Source organism: Urocitellus parryii, chromosome 7 (genome assembly GCF_045843805.1).
Source record: "Urocitellus parryii isolate mUroPar1 chromosome 7, mUroPar1.hap1, whole genome shotgun sequence".
In the NCBI taxonomy this organism is placed as follows: Eukaryota; Metazoa; Chordata; class Mammalia; order Rodentia; family Sciuridae; genus Urocitellus; species Urocitellus parryii.
Genome location: NC_135537.1, coordinates 869974 through 889741, shown reverse-complemented (window position 1 = coordinate 889741; position 19768 = coordinate 869974). Strand labels below are relative to the sequence as shown.

Below are 19768 nucleotides of genomic sequence, written 5' to 3'. Positions count from 1 at the left end.
CTCGACCCTCCCCAGCTCGAGGATAGACTCTGGCAATGCAGCAGCTCAGCAAACTGACCAGACCAAGGATTCTGGAGGGAAGCACTAATCTACATAGGTAGCCCCTGCTAAACAGAATTTACCCAGAGGACTATGGCCCAAGCAGGCTGCCATTCTCTGCCTTGCATCTGTTGAGGGAGACCCTTCAAGATAAGGTCAGCCATGCAGGAATGAGCATCAGGCCAGCCCCCCACCCAAGGCCTCCACAGGGGTGCAATGGTCAGGAATCCACTAAACCAGAAATGTCACAACTGAGCCCAGGTTAACTGGCCACACAGGCTAAAGGGTTAGTTGTAGTACTGGCAGAGGCCCACAGAGCACACCCACAGGGCTCAGAGCATTCTGAAACCTACCCTGTGTGAGGCCTGAAGTGGAGAGTGGCACCACAGGACTCCAGGCAAAGCCCCAGCAGGACCTCTTTCCCTGAGCTGCCCTTGCAGGCAGAGCCAGCAAAAATACCAGTGTGGAGCTGAAACCAGCTCTGCTCAGTTCTGCCCGGGGACCCCATCTCAACACTCCCCAGCCTCTGTGGCTACGAGCCAGGGCTGGGTCCACTTCTGCTCAGAACTAGGTGATCCAATCCAGAGCCAGGCAGCTGGGCTTTGACTGGTTGACAGCAGTGAGGGCCTGGGCAGGTCCAGAAGCTCCAGGAGGGCATGAAGCAGGGCAAGGGGGTCTGTAGCCACAGAGCTGGTGGCTACTCTGATGTTCCTCTGAAGAGGAAGGAGGGGCTGCCCCCAAGGGACAGGTGCAAACCAGGGCCTGGCCAGTTTGGGGAAGTGAGGAGAGGCGGCAGCTATGCAACCCACTGCCAGGCAGCAGCAGCAGTCACCTCACCCAAGGGAAAGGCGCTCCAGAGGGGCAGGGGATGGCTTAGCTTTGACCCACGTGTTGCTGGCCACAGACTATGGACACTGGCCCAGACGGCCGTACCTTGAAAAAGCCTGTGGGCCACAACCGGCGCTGGGCCCACCCCACCCACCCGTGCGCTCGATGCCCTATTAAGGGCATGGCCGCGGGGGCTCCGTGCAGCGCTGCCCACCTCTTCCCTGGGCGCCCAGGGACACGGGTTGAGCCACACTGGTGAGACCAGATGGTGGCAGGGTTCGCCCTGGGCCACAGTCCGGATGGCGGTGGCAGACAAGGTGGTCAGTGACCGGCTGCTGGGCTGGCCGCCCCAGGCACCGCTGAGCGAGCGGCGCACCCAGAGGGTGGGCGGAGGCCCCCGGCGCCGTACCTTTGTACTTCTCCCGCACCTCCTCGTAAGCCTGGACGAAGTCCTGCTCGTCGGGTGGCGGGCCGGACGTCAGCAGGGCAGCCATGCCGGCTGGCGCCAGAGGCGGTGGGGCGCTGAGCGCAGGGACTGCCTCCAGCCCGGGCCGCCGCACTGCCCCTGCGGCCCCGCGCGCACCGCTTAAAGAGGCCGCCCCCGCCCCGCCCCGCACCCAGGATGCCCCACGGGCGGGGCGGGGCCGCGGGACTGCCCGGGGAGCTACGCCTGCCCCTGGGCGCTGCTCGGCGGGCTCCGAGTTTCGGTCCCACGCGGGTCCTGCGGGTGCACGCCCCTTCCCGCTCCAGACCGGGATGCGGCCCTCCCGCAGCTCTGATTCTCCTGGGTCCCCGGTCAGCGTCCTCCAGCTCCCGTGCCCAGCCAGTGCGACCTCACTGGGCCGCCCGCGCGCTCCCCTTCCCTCCCTTTGCCTTTACTTAGAGTCCTTCCATTGCAATATAGGAGATAGAGTTGATATCTCTGGTAGGCAAGAGTCCTTTAAACTCAAGTAAAAGAATCTGTACATAAGATGACAAGAGTAAACGATTTACAGAAGTAAAAAAGAAAGCTTGGTAATAAATAATAGCACAATTCCTTTCCACCCATCAGACTGGCAAGGCCCTCTGTCTCCCAACATTGACAGACGGCTTTCTGGACCACTCCTGGCAGTGTTTCTCCTAACGTTAAATCCTGTGAGCCCTGTGAGCAGAAGTCCCTCTTCTAGGAATCAATCCTGAGAAAATAATCAGAGGAAAACACAAAGATCCTGCCAGGGGTGCTGGCTAGAGCATAGCTAGCAGATGAATGCCAAAGACCACCATAAGTGGCTGCTAAGATGCAGCCCCCACCCCTTTGCATCATTAAAGGTCCATGGGGAGGACATTCATGATCCTCTTTCAAGTGGGAAAAAAATGACCTCAATTAAAATTCTACATGAGGGCTGGGGATATAGCTCACATGCACAAGGCCCTGGGTTCAATCCCCCAGCACCACACACACACACACACAAAAAAAAAAAAAAAAAAAATCCTACATGATATGAGAAAGATCATAGGCTCCTGCACAAGCACATGACCCCGGGGGCAGGGGCCAGGGTAGCAAGAGCATTTCCATTACTCTTCTCTGCTCCTATTTCCACAAGCTGTTGCTTCACTTCCAACAGCAAACTTCCTCGATGCCTGCAGCATCACCTCCCCACTGGGAAGCTGGCTTTCCAGTCCTCTCCCTCACACCTTGGTCTACCTTCCTGGCCTCCTGGACCTACCATGCCTTTCATATGCTGCATAAGCCCCTGAGGGTCCTAGTGGATGGAATACCATCCCGTACTCCCTTGCTTGATATATTCTGCCCAATGGCCTCCAGCCCTAGGTCACTTACTTCCCAAAGGGATAGACTGCCTGCCAACCTCCCCTGGCCTTCTTGCTGGATTTTTCTCATCTTCCTCCTCAGAATGGTAGGCAAAGCTGGACTCTGGCTGACCAGGTATCTCCTCTTGTTCTACTTCCATGCGCTCCTGGGTGGCAGCCAAAACTGGGGGGCATGGTGAGCAATTTAGCTCCAGGACCCCAAGGAATTATCACCATCACATCTGAACCCTTGTTATGAAGCCAGAGATGGTAGGGCTGTATGTAGCAAGAAGTCCTGCCTTTGGCTTGTGCAGCTACCTGGGGGGCCAGCAGGTGGCACTGTACTACCTGCACTCACCTGGAACAAGAGAAGCCCTCCCTAACAACAGTTCTCCTTTGGCCTTTCATCCAGTCAATCCAAACACCTGCACACAGCACACAGCAGGTGCTCAATCAACAGGCCTGTGTTAACGAGCTGGGCAGACCAGGTACTTCTACATTACCTGCAATGCGGATGACAGCCCGCTCTGCAGGGTCCAAGACACTGCCGTTGCCCCCAGAGCCACCTCCGCTCCTCCTGCTCCTCTGTGTTTTACCAAGGTTCCAGGGTAGTGTGTCCCCAGGGCTAGGTGAACCACTGCCTCCATTGGAGCCACCTTCAGACACCGCTCGCACTTCAGAATCCTCTCCAGACATGGCCTCCTGGAGAAAGAACAGGGGAGCAATCACACTTCTGTCTGCAGAAGAGAGGCAGATACTGCACACTGACCCATCACCTCCTTAAACTAAACGTTGACCCCAGCCACCCATCAACAAAGACACCACACCCTTCCTATGACCCTGCCTTACCTACATACCAACCCCTTCTTCTCTACCAGTCCTTGACGTCTCATTCACATCTAGCCTCACCCCCTCCAGCCCACTTCTCAGATACCCAAACAGTGACCCCCACACACATTGATCTCAACTCCTCCAGTGCACTACCAGGACTACCCGGTTCACTTCCTTCTCCTAGTCACCCAATCACTGAACCTTCTACCCCACCCCCATCACAGGACATTGATTCCACCTTCTACCCTGTTAAACATGAGGGGAGGGAGTGACTACCTTCACTCAGGCACTGACAGCAGACTCCCCACCCTGTCACTGGACAATGATCTCCACCAGCTGCATCCCAACTCGTTTCCCTCCCCCAATCTCCCGTTAGCCATCAACAAACATTGGCCCCAGGCTCCCACTTGTCCTGGCTTCAGGGGAGGACTTCCAGACCTACCACTGGATGCTGGCACACTACCTCCAAGCTGTCTTTAGGACTCCCCATCACGCCATCCCACCCCACCTCCAGCCCTGCACAGTCCCACCTAGATCTCGGATCTCCGCAGCGAAGGCCTATAAATAACTGAAGCCGCAGCGGCGTGGGCCGCCGAAGCTCCACTGCGGCAAGATTGGGGGGTGGGGGTGGGTGTTGGAGTAGCGGGGCGCCGCTCCTGCAGCCCACCCTGCTCACTGTAGGCGCAGCGGGAGTGCACGCATACCACGCGTGCACACGCCCCAGCTCCCATCCACAAGACTGACGTGTGAGAGGTGAATGGGGCTCTGTCTCGGCAGGGGAGGGGTGGGGTGGGGGCACAATGTGGGCTCTGTGCCTCCGCCCTTAAGCTAAGGGCGGGGAGAAGACTGCGGGCACCGAGCCGGGGGCGGGGTGCCCCCGCCCCCCGCGCCAGCCCCCAGCCCAGAGGTCCGCGGCAGCCAAGCCTTCGCAGCAGCCTTTCCTACCCACGCTCCCCGCACCGCCGGTCCAGTTCCGCGAACTCCCGCGCGCTGGGAGGTGGTGTCTTCCGCGATAGCGCAGGTTGAGTTGCAACACAGCCCCTAGTTCCGGGAGACATTCGGCCGAGACCCCACCAGCCCCAAATCCTCAACTCCCGCACGCTGCGCGCCTCTCCATCCCCGCCCGGTCCTACGTGCCTAGTGGCTCCGCTGGGCTCAGCTCGCCCGCCGCAGCCAGACTGCTGGGGCCGACAGAGCGGTGGAGGCAGCGCGGGCGGGGCGAGTCTGGAGCCCCGCCCTGGCCCCCGAATGAGAACAGAGCTGCGCGGGCACCGTCAAGAGCTGGCAAGCGAGGCCAGCGTGACCGGGATCCGCGCGCGCGAGGCCGGGGCGGGTCACCGAGGCCGAGGAACCCGAGCCTGCGGATGCGCCGGCAACGTGCTCACTGTGCGTGCAGGGCGTGCAGGTCGGCTAGGAGCGTGAGCGACTCTAGGGCGGCGTGGGGTTCGAGTGCTCAGGGCTCCGCCCTGCATCTTCACTGGGTTTCCCAACAGCTGCCCCCAGGAGCGTTCGACCCCACCCCTGGCTGCGCGGAGACCCCCACTCTCCGAGGTCTGATTCCGAACGCCAGGAGGTTCTGCCTGGTTTCACGTTTATTCAGAGACACCGAAGCGCTCAGACCGGGTCCAGCCAAGACGGGCGTGTCAGGCCGGCGCACCCTCCTGCTGGGCTTTGCTGACCCCTGGTGGTTGGGCCGACCCAGCCCTCCGGGTCGGCCTGGATTCCCGCTCCCCAACAAGAAGCAGGAACGTCCCCAGGGAGGAAAGGGGGGTTTGTAGAGCGGGGAACCTGTAAAGCAGCAGGCCACAGGCTAGCCCCTTGGGTCAGGTGGCCAGAGAGGGACTCGAGAGTCCAAGGGAAGCCCGGGGTATGTGCTCGCAGGTGATGAGATGAGTGGGCAGCGCCTGAGTGTCGTGGAAGATGACAAAGATGCTGGGCTGATGGAGGCAATCCACAGCACTGTCGTAGCGCAGGAGCACATGGCCAGAGGGCCGCAGAGGGGGTGCCCGCAGACCGCGGCGGCCCTGCGCGTAGTCTCCCGTCAGCACCCGTGCCACAAACACCGCCTTGTGGCCGTCAGCATTGGGAGGCGAGTAGCGGTCCTGCACGGATAGGGAGGCACGCTTGGCGAAGTACACACCCTGCCCGTAGAGCGTACCTGCAAGGCGGAAGCGGCAGAGGTCAGAGTGATGGGGGTTGATGGAGCCCCAGCCCTGCCCAGCCTAGGCCTAACCGTTGCGGCCGCAGAAGCTGCGGTTAAAACCGAACGCGCAAATGTCGGGCACTGCGGAGGCCGATGTGCCATGGTACAGGACCCGCTCCACGGGGCGCTGCACGCAGCGTTCCTCAAGGCGCTCCAGGTGCAGCTGGTACTGCTGCTGCAGCAGCGGGTGCGACACACGCTCCACCTATCAGGTGAGAGATGGTCAGAGCCAGGCTATTTGCAGTTATTTCTTGCAGTTATTTCCTATGCCTGTGGGTTGGCCCAGGAAAAGCTGAGGTCAGCAATCAGGAGCCCCTTGGTGGAAAATTTAGGGGGAGACCTTGAAGCCCCCTTATTCTCTATCCAGCCACAGAAATAAACTACCTCCATTAGGGAGCAAGTGGCATCCCAGGACTTCTAGGAAGGCCTGACATCTCCAGGGAGGTCTAACTCCTGCAGAGAGGTCTGCAGGTGGACAAACTCCACAGGATCACCAGAACGCAGGACGCACAGTCAGACCTCTGGAGCATAAAGCCTAGCCAGGTGCCTACACTGCCCTCAGCAATACTACTCCTAACGTTCAGATGCCACAGCCCTCTCAGTTCTAGAAGACCCAGGCAGGAGAGAAGGCCTGAAGTGACCAAGCCCTAAAGTAACAAACTCAAGGACCCAAATACAGCTTTTAAAGAAACTCTAATTAGTTGCTTCAGAGGCAATCAAAACAATACTACATTCATAAAACAAGACTAGATGCTATGAAAAAAAGTCTAAAAATAAGAAATAGTTCTTACATTAAGAATGAGATTGCTGGGCTGAAGATGCAGCTCAGTAGAACAGCACTGGCCTAGCATGTGGGAGGCCCTGGGTTGGACCCCCTAGCATGAAGAAGGAGGCCAAGAACAAGAATGCTGAGCTAACTTCTGTGGGTGGGCCAGATAATGGAATGGTTAGAGCTAAAGATCCAGCTAGAGGATCTACATGGAAATAAGTAATTGATGCAGAGAGCAGAGCGAAAGGAAACAACAGACGGGGAGCGAGGCAAGTGGAAGAGGTCTAAGTTCTGCCTCTCAGGAGCTCCAGGAAAAGACAACAGGCAAGAGTGGGGGGCTCCTGGGGACACAATGGAAGATGAGCAGAAAGGTAACATCTCCAGATGGGAGGACCCATGAAATGCCAGGAAGGACAATGTGAAGGACATATTCCTGGCACCTGACAGGAAAATCTTACCCTTGAGGTGAAGAAAACTTATCAAATGTATACACCCACTATCAAGGTTAATGTACAAATGGGAAGAAATTTCACATTGAGTATCTCACCAATGGTGGATACTAAGAAACCATGGAGATATTTATGTTTTTAAGTTTGTAGGGTAAAAGAATCTTAAAATAAAAAAAGAGCAAAGTCTTCAAAAGTCTGAAGGCAAATATATTTTGAACCTGAACACTGTATCCCAGCAAAATTATTATTGAAGAATGTAGAAATAAAGACATGTTAGAAACATGTCTGTTTTTACAACATAGAAAGTTTATATCAACTCAAATTAGAATTGTAAAATACCTCTAATTATAAAAGTTATTTTAAACTTAAAAGTCAAAATGTTCACTATCCACTCAGAGATATTCCTTACTCAAGAACAGAATTCACACAAGAGGGTATCAAGCCAGACTCGGAGGTACACACCTGTAATCCCAGCGGCTCTGAAGGCTGAGGCAGGAGGATCACAAATTTAAAGCCAGCCTCAGCAAAAGCGAGGCTCTAAGCAACTCAGTGAGACCCTGTCTCTAAATAAAATACAAAATAGGGCTGGGGATGTGGCACAGGAGTCAAGTGCCCTGAGTTCAATCCCTGGTACCCCTTCCTCCAAAAAGAGGTTATTGAGGAGGCACAAAGTACCCTAGCAGCCAAGTACAACCAAGAAAAAAAATGAAGTAAAAAATTACAAGATAAGCCATTAGGCCTTAAATCTTAGAACACTTTCTTTCATGCAGTAATTTTAATAATAGGATTTCATTTACTTTACTTACCATGGTTCTATTTTTTATAACTATAGTGGTAGGATGGCGGTGGTGGTGGGATAGTGGTGATTGTACTAGGGGAATGCTGTTGGTGGTGACAGTGATGGTGGTAACTGTCACCAGTGGGGTGGCGGTGGTGGTGGTGGGATGATGGTAGTGGTGGTGATGGTGGTGGTGGTCATGGTGATGGAAGTGGGTAAGTAGGTCAGGTTGTAGGTGACTTCCCCAACCTTGGGGAAGACCAGAGGTTCTGCATTTATGACCAGCTCTAGGTGGAGGCTGCTGCTGCTGGCTCTACCCATAACTGAGCATCAAGAGGGGAGAACACTCTGCCCAGGCTTACCAGCACAGTGACTCAAGCTCTCCTCTGTCCTTCTCATCTGTCAATGACCAGCCCTCTCTTGAATTCATCCCTCAGTTAGGAACACACTGTTTTCTGGATCAGAAACTTCTTCAACCCTGGACTTCTTCTATCTACTTCTACCTCTATCCTTCTCCGTCCTATCCAGCCTATTTCCAGAGTTGTTCCTGCCCTCATCCCCCATTTACTCTTTGCCCCCTCCCCATACTAACTCCCTGATAGACCATCCTGACCAACCCTCCCTCCTTAGTCCTTCCTTTGGGCAGGGAAGATATTGTGGTTCCTATTCATCTTGTGCACCCCTGCTCCAACCTATGTCTTCTGTAAAACTCTCTGGTCTCTCTAGTCCCTCCTTCTTGGTTCTTCTTCACCTTCCTGGACAGGTAGTGGCTCCTGGGGCTTCACTCTAACTCCCCACCAATTTTTCCCAGCCTTTTTTGAAAACAAGTCCATTTTCAGGGTTGCCAAATTTAGTAAGTTAGAAGACAAGAAAAGGGGCTGAGGATGTAGGTCAGTGGTAGAGCCCTTGTCTACTAGGCTGGAGGCCCTGACTTTGATCCCTAGCCTCACAGTAAACAAACAAACAAGCCAGGAAGAGGTCGCCACACTGCAGGGAGCCCTGGCCCCAGTTGGAGACAGAAGAGCCCCTAGAACAGGACAAGTTACTCATTTATGGAAATAAGTAGCTCTCACAGTGGTCAAGAGAGCATCACCATTCCACAGTCCAGGCAGGGAAACTGAGGTGTACAGAGCATCTCACCTAGTTCCTCACAGAGAGCCTCCCTCAGGCCCCAGTGCTCTCCTGTCCCCACCTCAGTCTCTAGCCTGCCTGCTGAGCAGGTACTGGACAGCAGACTCTGATGCAGGCAAGTCTCACGCAGACGTGTGGGACAGAGCACAGACTCACCCGTATGATGCGGATTCTGCTGTGGGCAGTATCCAGGGTGTCATAGAAAGCCTTCACCACATTTTGGAATTCCTTGGTGCTCTCTTCCAGGCCCTCCAGCTTTCCCAGTGGCCTCTTCAGCCTCTGTTCTAGCACTGACATGTAGAAAGAAAGGACATCAGGGCCATGCTTACACACTAGCCCCATAGTCAGCCACCTGCCCTCTCCTAACCCCAAACACAGACTCACAAGTAGTGTCTGAAGCCACCGAGGGAAAGGCCAAACTCTGATCCCAGGGGCCAGCAAGTAGCACAGCCAAGTGGCGTGCCGCACGGGCAGGTTGGGCTCCAAAGCCACAAAAGACAGTGCCATCACCACGCAGGGCAACATTCACACCGTGGCAATGCCCCAGGCGAGCACACAGCTCTGTGGGCAGCACACGGCCTGGGTGTCTCACAGTCTCCTTATTCAGGTGTACCTCCAAGGCAGCTGCTAATGCTTGTTCCAACTCATCCATATCCTGCTCAAAGGGTGCATGCACCACCAACTGGGCCCCACTACCAGTTCCTCCATTCAGGGACTCTTCTGCTTCCAACGGGGGTTGCTCCAAAAGGGAGAGGGCCAGGGCTTGTCTTAGTGCAGCAGCTTCCTCCTGCTCAGCGACCTTGTCTTGAGGCTCCAGTGACCGATGGAGGGCCAGTTGCAGTGCAGCTTCCTCCTCTAGCTGCCCAGCTGCCCCAGGGCTGAGGCTCACAGGCTTCTCCCCAGCCCCAGGTGTGGGTTCTTCATCCTCCTTCCCTGAAGTTGCTGCCTCTTCTGGCTGGTCCTCAGGTCCCTCCTCTCCCAGCTCCAGGGACAACCAGTTCTCCCTATCGAACCCTTCCATGGTTGCCAGCAGCTCTCGGACTTCCTCTGAGGGTAGGAAGAGAACACTGGGTCATGAGTCAGGTCCAGCCAGGGTGGTATTGAAAAACAGGATGAGATGGAATGGATGAAAGATGGAGTGAGTTTGAGGGTAGAGGGTGGGCCTGGGAAGGGTCACTAGAGAGGTAAGAGTTCAGAGCAAGGCAGAGAACAGGGTCAAAAAAGGACCACAGGACATGCTGGGGGCCCCTACCAGGGAGCCCTACCCAGGCTCATGTTCTCCTGGTCACTGCCTGTACTATCTGTGGGCCACCAGGTATGGCTGTGGCCAGGGAGGCCCTGAAGGATCTCAGTGGAATCCACCTGTGGGGAAAGGATATCAGGGTCACTAGCTTTTGGGCAAGGGTAGAGGGGGTACCTGGAGCTGGAGAGTAAAACAGGAGAGAGATAGGGAAGAACTTCATCTCTACCTGTTCAGGGTCCATGACCACGTTGGCACTGGCCAGACGCTCTGTCCCAAAGACACACTGGAACTGAGCCTCCAAACCCTGCAAAAGGTGCTGCCCCTCCACACCCAGCAGGAACCTGGCACTGCCTGGGTGCTTCAGGCTCAGCACATGGCAGCTAATGCTACCCAGCAGACTCTGCAGCAACTCCTGGGCCACCTGGCATGAGGCCTGGGCTCCACAGAGCTGCAGGACCATGAGAGAGGAACAGTATGCAGATTCAGGGTACAGGAAAGGTACCCAGAGCCCCAGTGGGAAAAGGGGGCAAAAGTGAGGAATTTCTATGGGTCACTCACCCGAAAGCCAGTCACATCCATTCCTTCAAGTGGGAAAAGAGCGACATCTCCCAGGCTGGCAAGAAGGTCCTCATGATAAAGCTGTAGGAAGCGCATAGCTCCTGGCTCCATCGATAACACCATCTCTACCAGGCCCTCCTGACCCTGAAGCCCCATATGCCCAGGGCTCTTCACCCCAACCTTCTCTGCAGATTCCAGGGCAATCTCTACTGGACCCACCAGCCCCTCCTGACCTGGTGAGCCCCTGGCAACTTCCATCAGGCTCTCCTGTGCCAGAAGCCCCATGGGTCTTTGGCCCTTGAGCTTCGCTTGTCCCAGCAACTCCACAGAGATCTCCACTGGGCCCACTGAGCCTGCAGACCCCATAGGCCCCAGACTCATGAGCCCAGCCTGCTCTGGAGACCCCACAGTCCCCAAGCTCACAGGCCCTTCATGCTCCAGAGATCCCATAGGTCCCTCTTGCTCTGGACATCCCACGGGATCCAAGCCAACTGGCGCAGCCTGAAGACCTGTCCTCAGAAAGGCTTCCGATTGCCCTGGTGCCTCCCCAGAACCCACAGTCACAGCCCCTGCACACTTCAGGGTTTCTGTCAGCCCTCCAGTCTCCAGGAGAGCATGCTCAGATCCCAGCATGGATGGGTTATCCTTTCCTTTGGTGCCCTCAGCAAGCTCCTCAGGCTCCAAGATGTCATAGTGGGGGACAAGCTTCAGCTCTGAGCCCTGCAGCCAGTGGTCCTGCTGCAGCACCCGTTCAGCCACTTGGAGGAAAGAAGACAGAAAGCCTATCAAGTTTTTATGAAAGAGGAAGGGCCCCGGGGCTGGGGATGTGGCTCAAGTGGTAGCGCGCTCGCCTGGCATGCGTGCGGCCCGGGTTCGATCCTCAGCACCACATACCAACAAAGATGTTGTGTCCGCCGAAAACTAAAAAAATAAATATTAAATAAAAAATTCTCTCTCTCTCTCTCTCTCTCTCAAAAAAAATAAATAAATAAATAAACTTTTAAAAAATATTTAAGGGGCTGGGGATGTGGCTCAAACGGTAGCGCGCTCGCCTGGCATGCGTGCGGCCCGGGTTCCGATCCTCAGCACCACATACCAACAAAGATGTTGTGTCCATCGAGAACTAAAAAATAAATATTAAAAATTCTCTCTCTCTATCTCTCTCTCTCCTCTCTAAAAAAAAAAAAAAAAAAAATGAAAGAGGAAGGGTCCCATGTGTCTGCCCAGCCCACTCACCCTGCCACTGCTGGAAGGAGACAACAGTGCCCAGCTGTCCAGGCAGGCTGCGCAGGCCCTCCAGGGGCCCTCCACCACTGCGGCGCTCATTCTCCAGGTACAACTCTAGCAGCAGCATGTCCAAAGGGGGTGTGCCCCTCACCACACGCACAGCTCGGGCCTGAGGCACCCAGGTCACTGACACCATAGCCCCATCCAGGTCCATACTCCGGGCCTGTTCCTCCAGGACATGAATTTCTGTGGGAAGTGTGCAAGTCAGCTTGGTGTACCTCCCCTAACCAGCACCTCAGCCCCATTCAGGCCTCTCACCTGCCTCAGAAAGGGGCATGGCCAGCTGGACCAGGGCCCGATCAGGCCTGGGACTGGCCAGGGCATGGCAGGACTGCGCTGGGTGCCCCATGGCACTCAGCAGGGCCTGGACATGCTGCTCTAGGCGCAGTGGCACAGTGCCAGGTGGTAATCCTTGGAGAAGCAGACGTGCAGGGGCGCGTGGTGGAGCTGGGTGCAGGCTCAGTCTGGCACCATGTAGTCGGTGCTCTGCCTGGGCCAAGACCCTTTTGGCATCTGTGAGCAGGGGTGGGACGTCAGTGTCATTAGGGTATCAGGGTTCCCAGGCTGCCTCCTTTAGCCAGCTCCCTCACCTGCAGGCTCTCGAAAGGTAAGGATACCCCCACAGCCAAGTCTCTGCCAGCTCAACACAGGCCCCCCACCGGAGCGCCGGCGGTTCTCAAAATACAGCATGAGCAGTTCCTCTGGCATGTCAGGGGGAAGTCCCTGGAGCTCTACCGCTGCCCCTTCCTCCACCTCAGCCATCAAAACCCTGGGATGGAACAGATGGGGAAGAGGCATGTTCCACCCCTCTTGCTCCCTCCCTGGGTCCCTCCCCCATAACCCCTCGGTGCTGCCCCATCATGGGTGGCCCCATATTCCACACTTACAATCCTCCTGCCACCCAAGCCTTCAACCAGGACTCCTGCGACTGCCTTCTGCAGCCTTCCGGAGCCTTCCGGAGAACAACAGAAACCTAGTGAAAACAAAAGTGAAACTGACTGAGGGAAGGAGAAAGGGAGGGGCGTGCCTGGCTCCGGGGCCTGGCCTCTGTGTTTTAGATGCTTCCTCTTCAGCTGAAGCCTCCGCCCAGCCCACCAGGAGGTGTTGGTGGGGCAGACCCCCTCAGAACCCTCCTGCCAGCCTGCCCACTGGCCTCCAGGGCCCATTGCAGCCCCTGGCTAGCAGAGAGGACAGGGATGTCCTCTGGCCATCTTCCCTTTTCCTGTGGCCTGGGAATGGCCAATCACCCCCTCCATTAAATGTACCAAGGGGCCTGAGTCACTATTCTCCATTCAGAGTCTTCAGGCCTCTCTCTCAGCAACCTTCCCAAATGGTCCTTCATACCCACTAGGCAACCAGACCTCCTCCAAGTGCTGAGAGTGAGCAGCTCTGCCCTTGACTCTAACATCGTTCCTGCTGCCTTCTCACTCCCTGCTGGAGCCCCTTCCTGTGGCTCTCTCCAGCCTTCACACATGTCTAGTCCTTCCCATATATTACATCATCATCATCATCATCATCGCCCACTCCTTCTCGTGACTAGCCATAGAAGATGCAGGTACTATGTGGACATGCCTTGCTGCCTCTAATCCTCACTACAGGAGAGGAAATGGAGGCACTGTCAGGGCCCAGAGCCATGCCAGGCCTCACAGCCAGTTTGGATCTTTAGTCCACACTCCTATCTGCCGCAGTCCGGCTGCAGCAAAATAACTGGGGGGGGGGGGGTGATGAGGAACTTGTGTACATTGATACAGCAGGAGTGGGAGCCATTTATTGTAGGACCAGAGGGGTATATACACATTCCACACAGCTTATCTAATTAACATAAACTAGATACAGCAGTCAACCAATAAGGAATCTCCACACTTAATGGCTCACTGGCGCCACCTCACAAACCCTGGCAAAATGCCAGGCGCCATCCTGACTTGTTTACAGAATCTAACACCTATCCCCTGCCAATCCCCCCATATCTGATCCAATTTTTTGCCAGCTTTCTCAAGATTGTACCCACTTCTGATCTCTACCCTCACTTCTCAGTCACCCCAGCCCCACCCCTGCAAGTCCTCTAGGGGGCCAAGGCCCTACCCAGCCTGCATGCCTAGCCCTACACACCTGGCACCTCCACTGCTCCACCCAGGCCTCTTGCTACACAGCTACCTGCCCACTCCATAGTGGATAATCCACAGAGTGGGCAGGGTGAACCTGTAAAGTGGTAACAATGGCTGCCACAGTTCTCAGGCTTGATGACAGTAAATGCTAAAGTTCTTTTGAGGGCCTAACAGGCCTTCAACCATTCTGATGATGCTCAGTGGGTCCAGCCTCCCTGGTCTCAATTCTTCTGGAGCTGTAGGCCACTCGCACCTCAGCACCCCCGCACTGGTCCTTCCTTCTGTGTGACATGGCCTTACCCACAAACCCAGTGGTCATCCCTTCTCCCCGATCGCCCTTACCTGGCCCCTACTGGCAGATTTAATGAAGCTAAAAACCCTAAAGCATTCTGACTTGCCTAGGCTCCTGAAGTCCTGAACTCTACCACGAATTTGTCATTTTATTTTCCTTAAGGAAAGTCACTCTAATTGTGTGAGCTTCTGGTTCTACAAAATTGAAGTTCAGTGCATGCCTATAATCCCAGTGGCTCAGGAAACTAAGACAGGAGGATCATGAGTTCAAAGCCAGCCTCAACAACCTAGCAAGGTGCTAAGCAACTCAGAGAGACCCTGTCTCTAAATAAAACACAAAACAGGGCTGGGGATGTGGCTCAGTGATTGCGCTGGAGTTCAATCCCCAGAACCAAAAAACAAAACAAAACACTGAAGTTCATCCAGCCTGCTGAACATTTTCTCTTCTATAGGACTCATCACCTTCTAACATACTGCACATTACTTATGGACAGTGCCAATCCCAGCTGCAGAGGTCTGCCACAAGCAGTGGTGCACTGGAATTGCTCACACGGTTGCCACAATATTAAATCTTGAGGAATTTCTGTGAAGTGTTGTTAAACTGGTGGTAGCTTGAAATCGATCATAGTGGGAATATTTACACAGTATTTTGTACTGGCATGGGCACACGCTACAGGTCAGGGCTTCCCCTCACTAGAACCAGTTGTTAAATATTGAGCGAGCACATAGTGGGCACAGGAGAGAGCCTTCTCCCAACCACTGATCACCCTGGGAGGGGCCAGACACCCAAGAGCAAGGAAGCACAGGAAGGTCCCCAGTCAACTGGCCCCAAGTCAATCTGCCTGCTGCAGAGGACCAGAAGACCACCGGGGGAAGTCCTGTTGGCAGAGTCAGGACTTTCAGAAGGAGGACTTTCAGAGCCAAGACAGGCGTTAACCTAGCCTCCAGTCCTGCTGTGCATTTCAGCCTCAGCCTCTTCACAGGTCATGAGGCCTCCTATGGCCCTTGGCAGTTTGGTCTCCATGACTGGCAGACTGAATGGGGCAATTAAACGGTTAGGTCTGTTGGTTTGAATAGTCTTGGATGAAAAAGTAAAATGAACACTGTGTTTTAAGGCAAAGAAGCGAGGGAGAGAACTTGGGGGCTTCAGCAAATCCAGGATGTAGAAACCAATTTCTTAACTCCCTGTACAAGGAGCTAGCACAGGCCCCTGCCTCCGGGGGTTTTCAGCTCTCACGGCCCGACCCCAGTCCTTGGCGGAATGTGGGACGAGAGCCTCTGGCCTCAGGCCTGGGAGTTGACTGCTCGGCGGCCAAGAGCAGGCGGTCAGATGAACTGCCGCGGTCCGCCGCCGCCGCGCAGACGCCGGGCATCCCCAGGCCCCGCCCCTCAGAAGGCCCCGCCCCTGGCCCGTCACAAGGCCCCGCCCCGTCACAAGGCCCTGCTGCGTCTCCCCAGCCGCAGGCGCAGGCCCAGCGGAGCTGGCCGCTGAGCGGGTGCGGGTGCGGGTGCGGACGCACCGGCCATCACCGCGCGGCCGAGCCGCCGACACCGTGCTCACCTGAGGCGCCCCGGGAGCGGTGAGTCCCCAGCCCAAGCGCAAGAAGGTGCCGGACCCGCGGCAGCAGCCCCCGGGTACCCCTGCGCAGCTTAGAAATGCCGCTCTCGGTCTGTCAGTCCATCGGTCCAGGCGGGGCGCGCGGCCCGCTCTGCCCGGGATGACGGCGGCAGTGGGGGCGGGGAGCTGCGGTGGCCCTGAGCTGGAGGGAGGGGGCGGCGCGCTGCGGCGGGGGCAGGACCCGCCTTCCCGAAACGCTCTGACCCAACCCGAGGGCCCACCCGCCCACGGTGGGGTCCTGTGGCAGCCCCCAACCCCGTCGCCCCCACGCCTGCTTTGTTTCCCCGCACGCCCTCTGCTCGCTTCCATCCCCCACACACCCCCGCACCCCGCTGCTCCTAGCGTACCCCACTGGCAGTCACCCCAGCAGCCAATCCACGCCTGCTCCCTTCCCTGGGAGCGAGGGACTGTCGGGCCCGCACTTGGGAGGGGGGTCAGGGCTCCCGTGGGTCACAGATGGTGTGGGGATTTCCAGGGATAGAAATAGCCGCCGGCTCTGACCCCTTCAAGCTGCTTAAGGGGCGGGATGCGGAGGGGAGGGCCCAGGCACACCCCACGCATCCTCAGCCGCACCCCCAGCCCCCTCGCAGCTGAGCTCTGACCCCAGGACGCTGGCGGCCGTGACAAGGCTCCTCCAGAGTCCCAGATCCCGAGGCTGACAGCCGTTTCTCCCCCTCTCCTCTCCTCATCCGTACCCTCCCCCATCTCCAGGGTGGGCCTAGTACTGACCCTTCTGAAAGCCCATTGCCTTCCGGTCCCCACCCGCTCTGGCCCCATGGCTCCAGGACTCCTACAGCCCAGAGCAAGGGTCATGCACCCTTCCTTCCTCCTGGGTTCTCGGCATCAGGTGGGGCTGCCACGGGCCTGGTTCCAGTCAGGGCTGATCGTTCTCTCTCTCTCCTCTAGGGGCAGCCAGCAGAACGGAAGGCCATGTCCCATGAAAAGAGTTTTTTGGTGTCTGGGGACAACTACCCTCCCCCCAACCCTGGATATCCTGGAGGGCCCCAGCCTCCCATGCCTCCCTATGCTCAGCCTCCTTACCCTGGGGCCCCTTACCCACAGCCCCCTTTCCAGCCTTCCCCCTATGGTCAACCAGGGTATCCCCAGGGCCCCAGCTCCTACCCCCAAGGGGGCTACCCTCAGGGTCCTTACCCCCAAGGGGGCTACCCTCAGGGCCCCTACCCTCAAGGAGGCTACCCCCAAGGGCCTTACCCACAGAGCCCCTTCCCCCCCAACCCCTATGGACAACCACAGCCCTTCCAGTCACAGGACCCTGACTGTGAGTGATGGGGAAGGGTGGGGGACAGGGGCAAGGGCAGAGCTGCTCTGCAGTGGCACTGACCCAGCCCCTGTGTCCCCAGCGCCACAGCTTGGAAACTATCAGGAGGAGGGGCCCCCATCCTACTATGACAACCAGGACTTCCCTTCTGCCAACTGGGACGACAAGAGCATCAGGCAGGCCTTCATCCGCAAGGTAGGGCCTTCTCTGTGGGTAGGGAACCCTGGGGTAGCTGGGGGCGAAGCTCTGACTTGCTACCTCCCCAGGTGTTCCTGGTGCTGACCCTGCAGCTGTCAGTGACCCTGTCCACTGTGGCTGTGTTCACTTTTGTTGGGGAAGTGAAGGGCTTCGTCCGGGAGAATGTTTGGACCTACTATGTCTCCTACGCCATCTTCTTCATCTCCTTGATTGCCCTCAGCTGTTGTGGGGACTTCCGGCGAAAGCATCCCTGGAACCTTGTGGCACTGGTAACCCCTAAACATGAGCCCAGGCCCCTGAGGCCTATGGAGAAGTGGAGGGCAGGGACCTGGGATGTGGTTGGGAGCAGCTCTGCACACCCAGGGTGGGGTGTTGTCTTCTTCTCCCACAGTCAGTCTTGACCATCAGCCTGTCCTACATGGTGGGCATGATAGCCAGCTTCTATAACACCGAGGCGGTCATCATGGCTGTGGGCATCACCACAGCTGTGTGCTTCACAGTAGTCATCTTTTCCATGCAGGTGAGGACCTTCACCCATTCAGGGTTGTGGCCCTGGGGCCCATTGGCCTTCCCAGGGCCCAGCACCCACAGTCTCCTGTTCCTCTCTGTCCTCCCAGACCCGCTATGACTTCACCTCATGCATGGGCGTGCTCCTGGTGAGCATGGTGGTGCTCTTTATCTTCGCCATCCTCTGCATCTTCATCCGGAACCGCATCCTGGAGATCGTGTATGCCTCGCTGGGCGCTCTGCTCTTCACCTGTGTGAGTGAGGGGGTAAGAGGCCTTGGTTGAGGGGAAACTGGGTGGGTGGGGGGCTGTCCCTCAGCAACACTGTGTTGTCGTCCCCAGTTCCTGGCAGTGGACACACAGCTGCTGCTGGGGAACAAGCAACTGTCCCTGAGCCCAGAGGAGTACGTGTTTGCAGCGCTGAACCTATACACAGACATCATCAACATCTTCCTGTACATTCTCACCATCATTGGCCGCGCCAAGGAGTAGCCTGTTCCCCCAGCTTGCTGTGCCCTGCTCAGGTGGCATGGCTGGCCTGGACCCTGCCCCTGACATGACAAGGCCACCTGTACTTCCCTCTCTCTGGTCCCAGACACAGCCTAGGGCAGGGGGAATCCCCTCTCCAACCCTCCTGTATGTATACTGCAGATACTTCCGTTTGGACCCACTGTGGCCACAGCATGGCCCCTTTTAGCCCTCCAGCCCCACCCAAGGGGCAGTAGGGCTGCGTTTCTGTGCCACCTCCTGTTGACTCATTGTTGCATGAGCCCCGTCTTCCAGCCCACCCCAGGGTCTGGGGGCAACACCAGGTCCCAGGGGAGAGGGATTGAGCCAAGAGGTGAGGGTGCACGTCTTCCCTCCTGTCCAGCTCCCCAGCCTGGCATAGAATATTCCTTTTCCCTCCCCACCTCCACCTGGAGCATTGCTCTCAGGGACACACAGGTTGGGGGTCTCTGCTGAGCCCTGAGAGCAGAGAAGATGGCATGTTTCAGGAAAGGAGGAAGCCTTCCTCTCGTCCTGCTGTCATTAAAGTTCCAATAAATGGGATCTTCTGCTCTCTGCTTCTCATCTCTCTTCTCACTGCCAATTCCTCCGTGATGTGAGAGCTGTAGGCACCCTAGCTGATGAGGGGCACAGAAGAGGCCTTAACAGAGGTTTAGGATAGGAACTAACACAAGCTTTTAAGAAGTGTACTGGGATTTCAGCTGATGAACAGAGACCCTGAGGCAAGGTGTGGTACCAGGTCACACAATGGGAAGTGCTTCTGGGAAGGATACAGTGTAGCAGTGGCCCCATGAGCCCAGGGGCCATCAGCACAGGTGACTGATACACCTGGCAGAGAGCTACATGGAGACTCAGGCCTTGGCATCCCAAGTAAGCCAGCTGTCCAGATCTTCACGATCCCCACAGAAGGTGGTTCAATGCCTGGAGTCCAACTCTGTCTGAACCCTACTGGGCTTCTGAGCTCTGGGGCTGAGGCACCCTTGGCCACTCTGGCCTTCCTCCTCAGACTCTACATCCAGGTTGGCAGGAGAATCTCTTCTGGGGATGTTCCTCCTCCCCACCAGCCTGTCTGCAAACTTGCTTAACTAGTACCAGTACTTCAGATACATTAAGGGACCTACACACCATAAGCCACCCGATGTTCACAGAGCACACAGCTGTGTGCACCACACAGAGCCATGTGCACCCTCCCTGAAACCTGCTGTTCCTGTATTATCTCCCCAGGCCAGAAGCTGCTGTCCTCCTCCTTCATCACTGCTCTCCCTACCAACCTTTCACTGCTTTGTTCAGGCCTCTTCACGCCTACCAATCCTCCAAGCCAGCAGGTATATACTTCTGAAATGTGGATCACATAGTCCAC

At 56.5% G+C, this 19768-nt stretch overlaps 3 protein-coding genes across 5 annotated transcripts in view; 1 reads left to right on the top strand and 2 right to left on the bottom strand.

Moving 5' to 3' along the window:
• The window catches only part of Plec (plectin), a 52417-nt gene extending 50999 nt beyond the window's left edge, over nucleotides 1-1418 (bottom strand). For both annotated transcript variants that reach the window (XM_026409779.2, XM_026409781.2), the window contains exon 1: nucleotides 1277-1418. In XM_026409779.2, coding sequence (XP_026265564.1) covers nucleotides 1277-1361 — 85 coding nt within the window. In that variant the 5' untranslated portion in view covers nucleotides 1362-1418. The remainder of the gene's footprint in view (nucleotides 1-1276) is intronic.
• A 3654-nt stretch (nucleotides 1419-5072) lies between these two features.
• On the bottom strand, nucleotides 5073-16415 carry Parp10 (poly(ADP-ribose) polymerase family member 10). 2 transcript variants are annotated; one of them, XM_026409844.2, is made up of 12 exons: nucleotides 16266-16415; nucleotides 12792-12877; nucleotides 12495-12673; nucleotides 12163-12417; nucleotides 11854-12090; nucleotides 10618-11375; nucleotides 10286-10507; nucleotides 10082-10178; nucleotides 9201-9863; nucleotides 8973-9106; nucleotides 5720-5894; nucleotides 5073-5644 (listed from the first exon to the last, which is right to left on the bottom strand). In XM_026409844.2, exons 3-12 carry the CDS (start codon nucleotides 12664-12666, stop codon nucleotides 5310-5312), a joined length of 3048 nt encoding a protein of 1015 aa, XP_026265629.1. In that variant the 5' UTR covers nucleotides 12667-12673; nucleotides 12792-12877; nucleotides 16266-16415; the 3' UTR covers nucleotides 5073-5309. The 2 variants fall into 2 exon arrangements, with proteins under 2 accessions (XP_026265629.1, XP_026265628.1); XM_026409843.1 differs by lacking the exon at nucleotides 16266-16415 and adding an exon at nucleotides 13249-13328.
• Grina (glutamate ionotropic receptor NMDA type subunit associated protein 1) lies at nucleotides 15735-18970 on the top strand. The gene is made up of 7 exons (XM_026409845.1): nucleotides 15735-15880; nucleotides 16825-17197; nucleotides 17280-17392; nucleotides 17464-17664; nucleotides 17787-17915; nucleotides 18013-18156; nucleotides 18244-18970. Exons 2-7 carry the CDS (start codon nucleotides 16849-16851, stop codon nucleotides 18391-18393), a joined length of 1086 nt encoding a protein of 361 aa, XP_026265630.1. The 5' UTR covers nucleotides 15735-15880; nucleotides 16825-16848; the 3' UTR covers nucleotides 18394-18970.
• The last annotated feature ends 798 nt before the right edge of the window (nucleotides 18971-19768 follow it).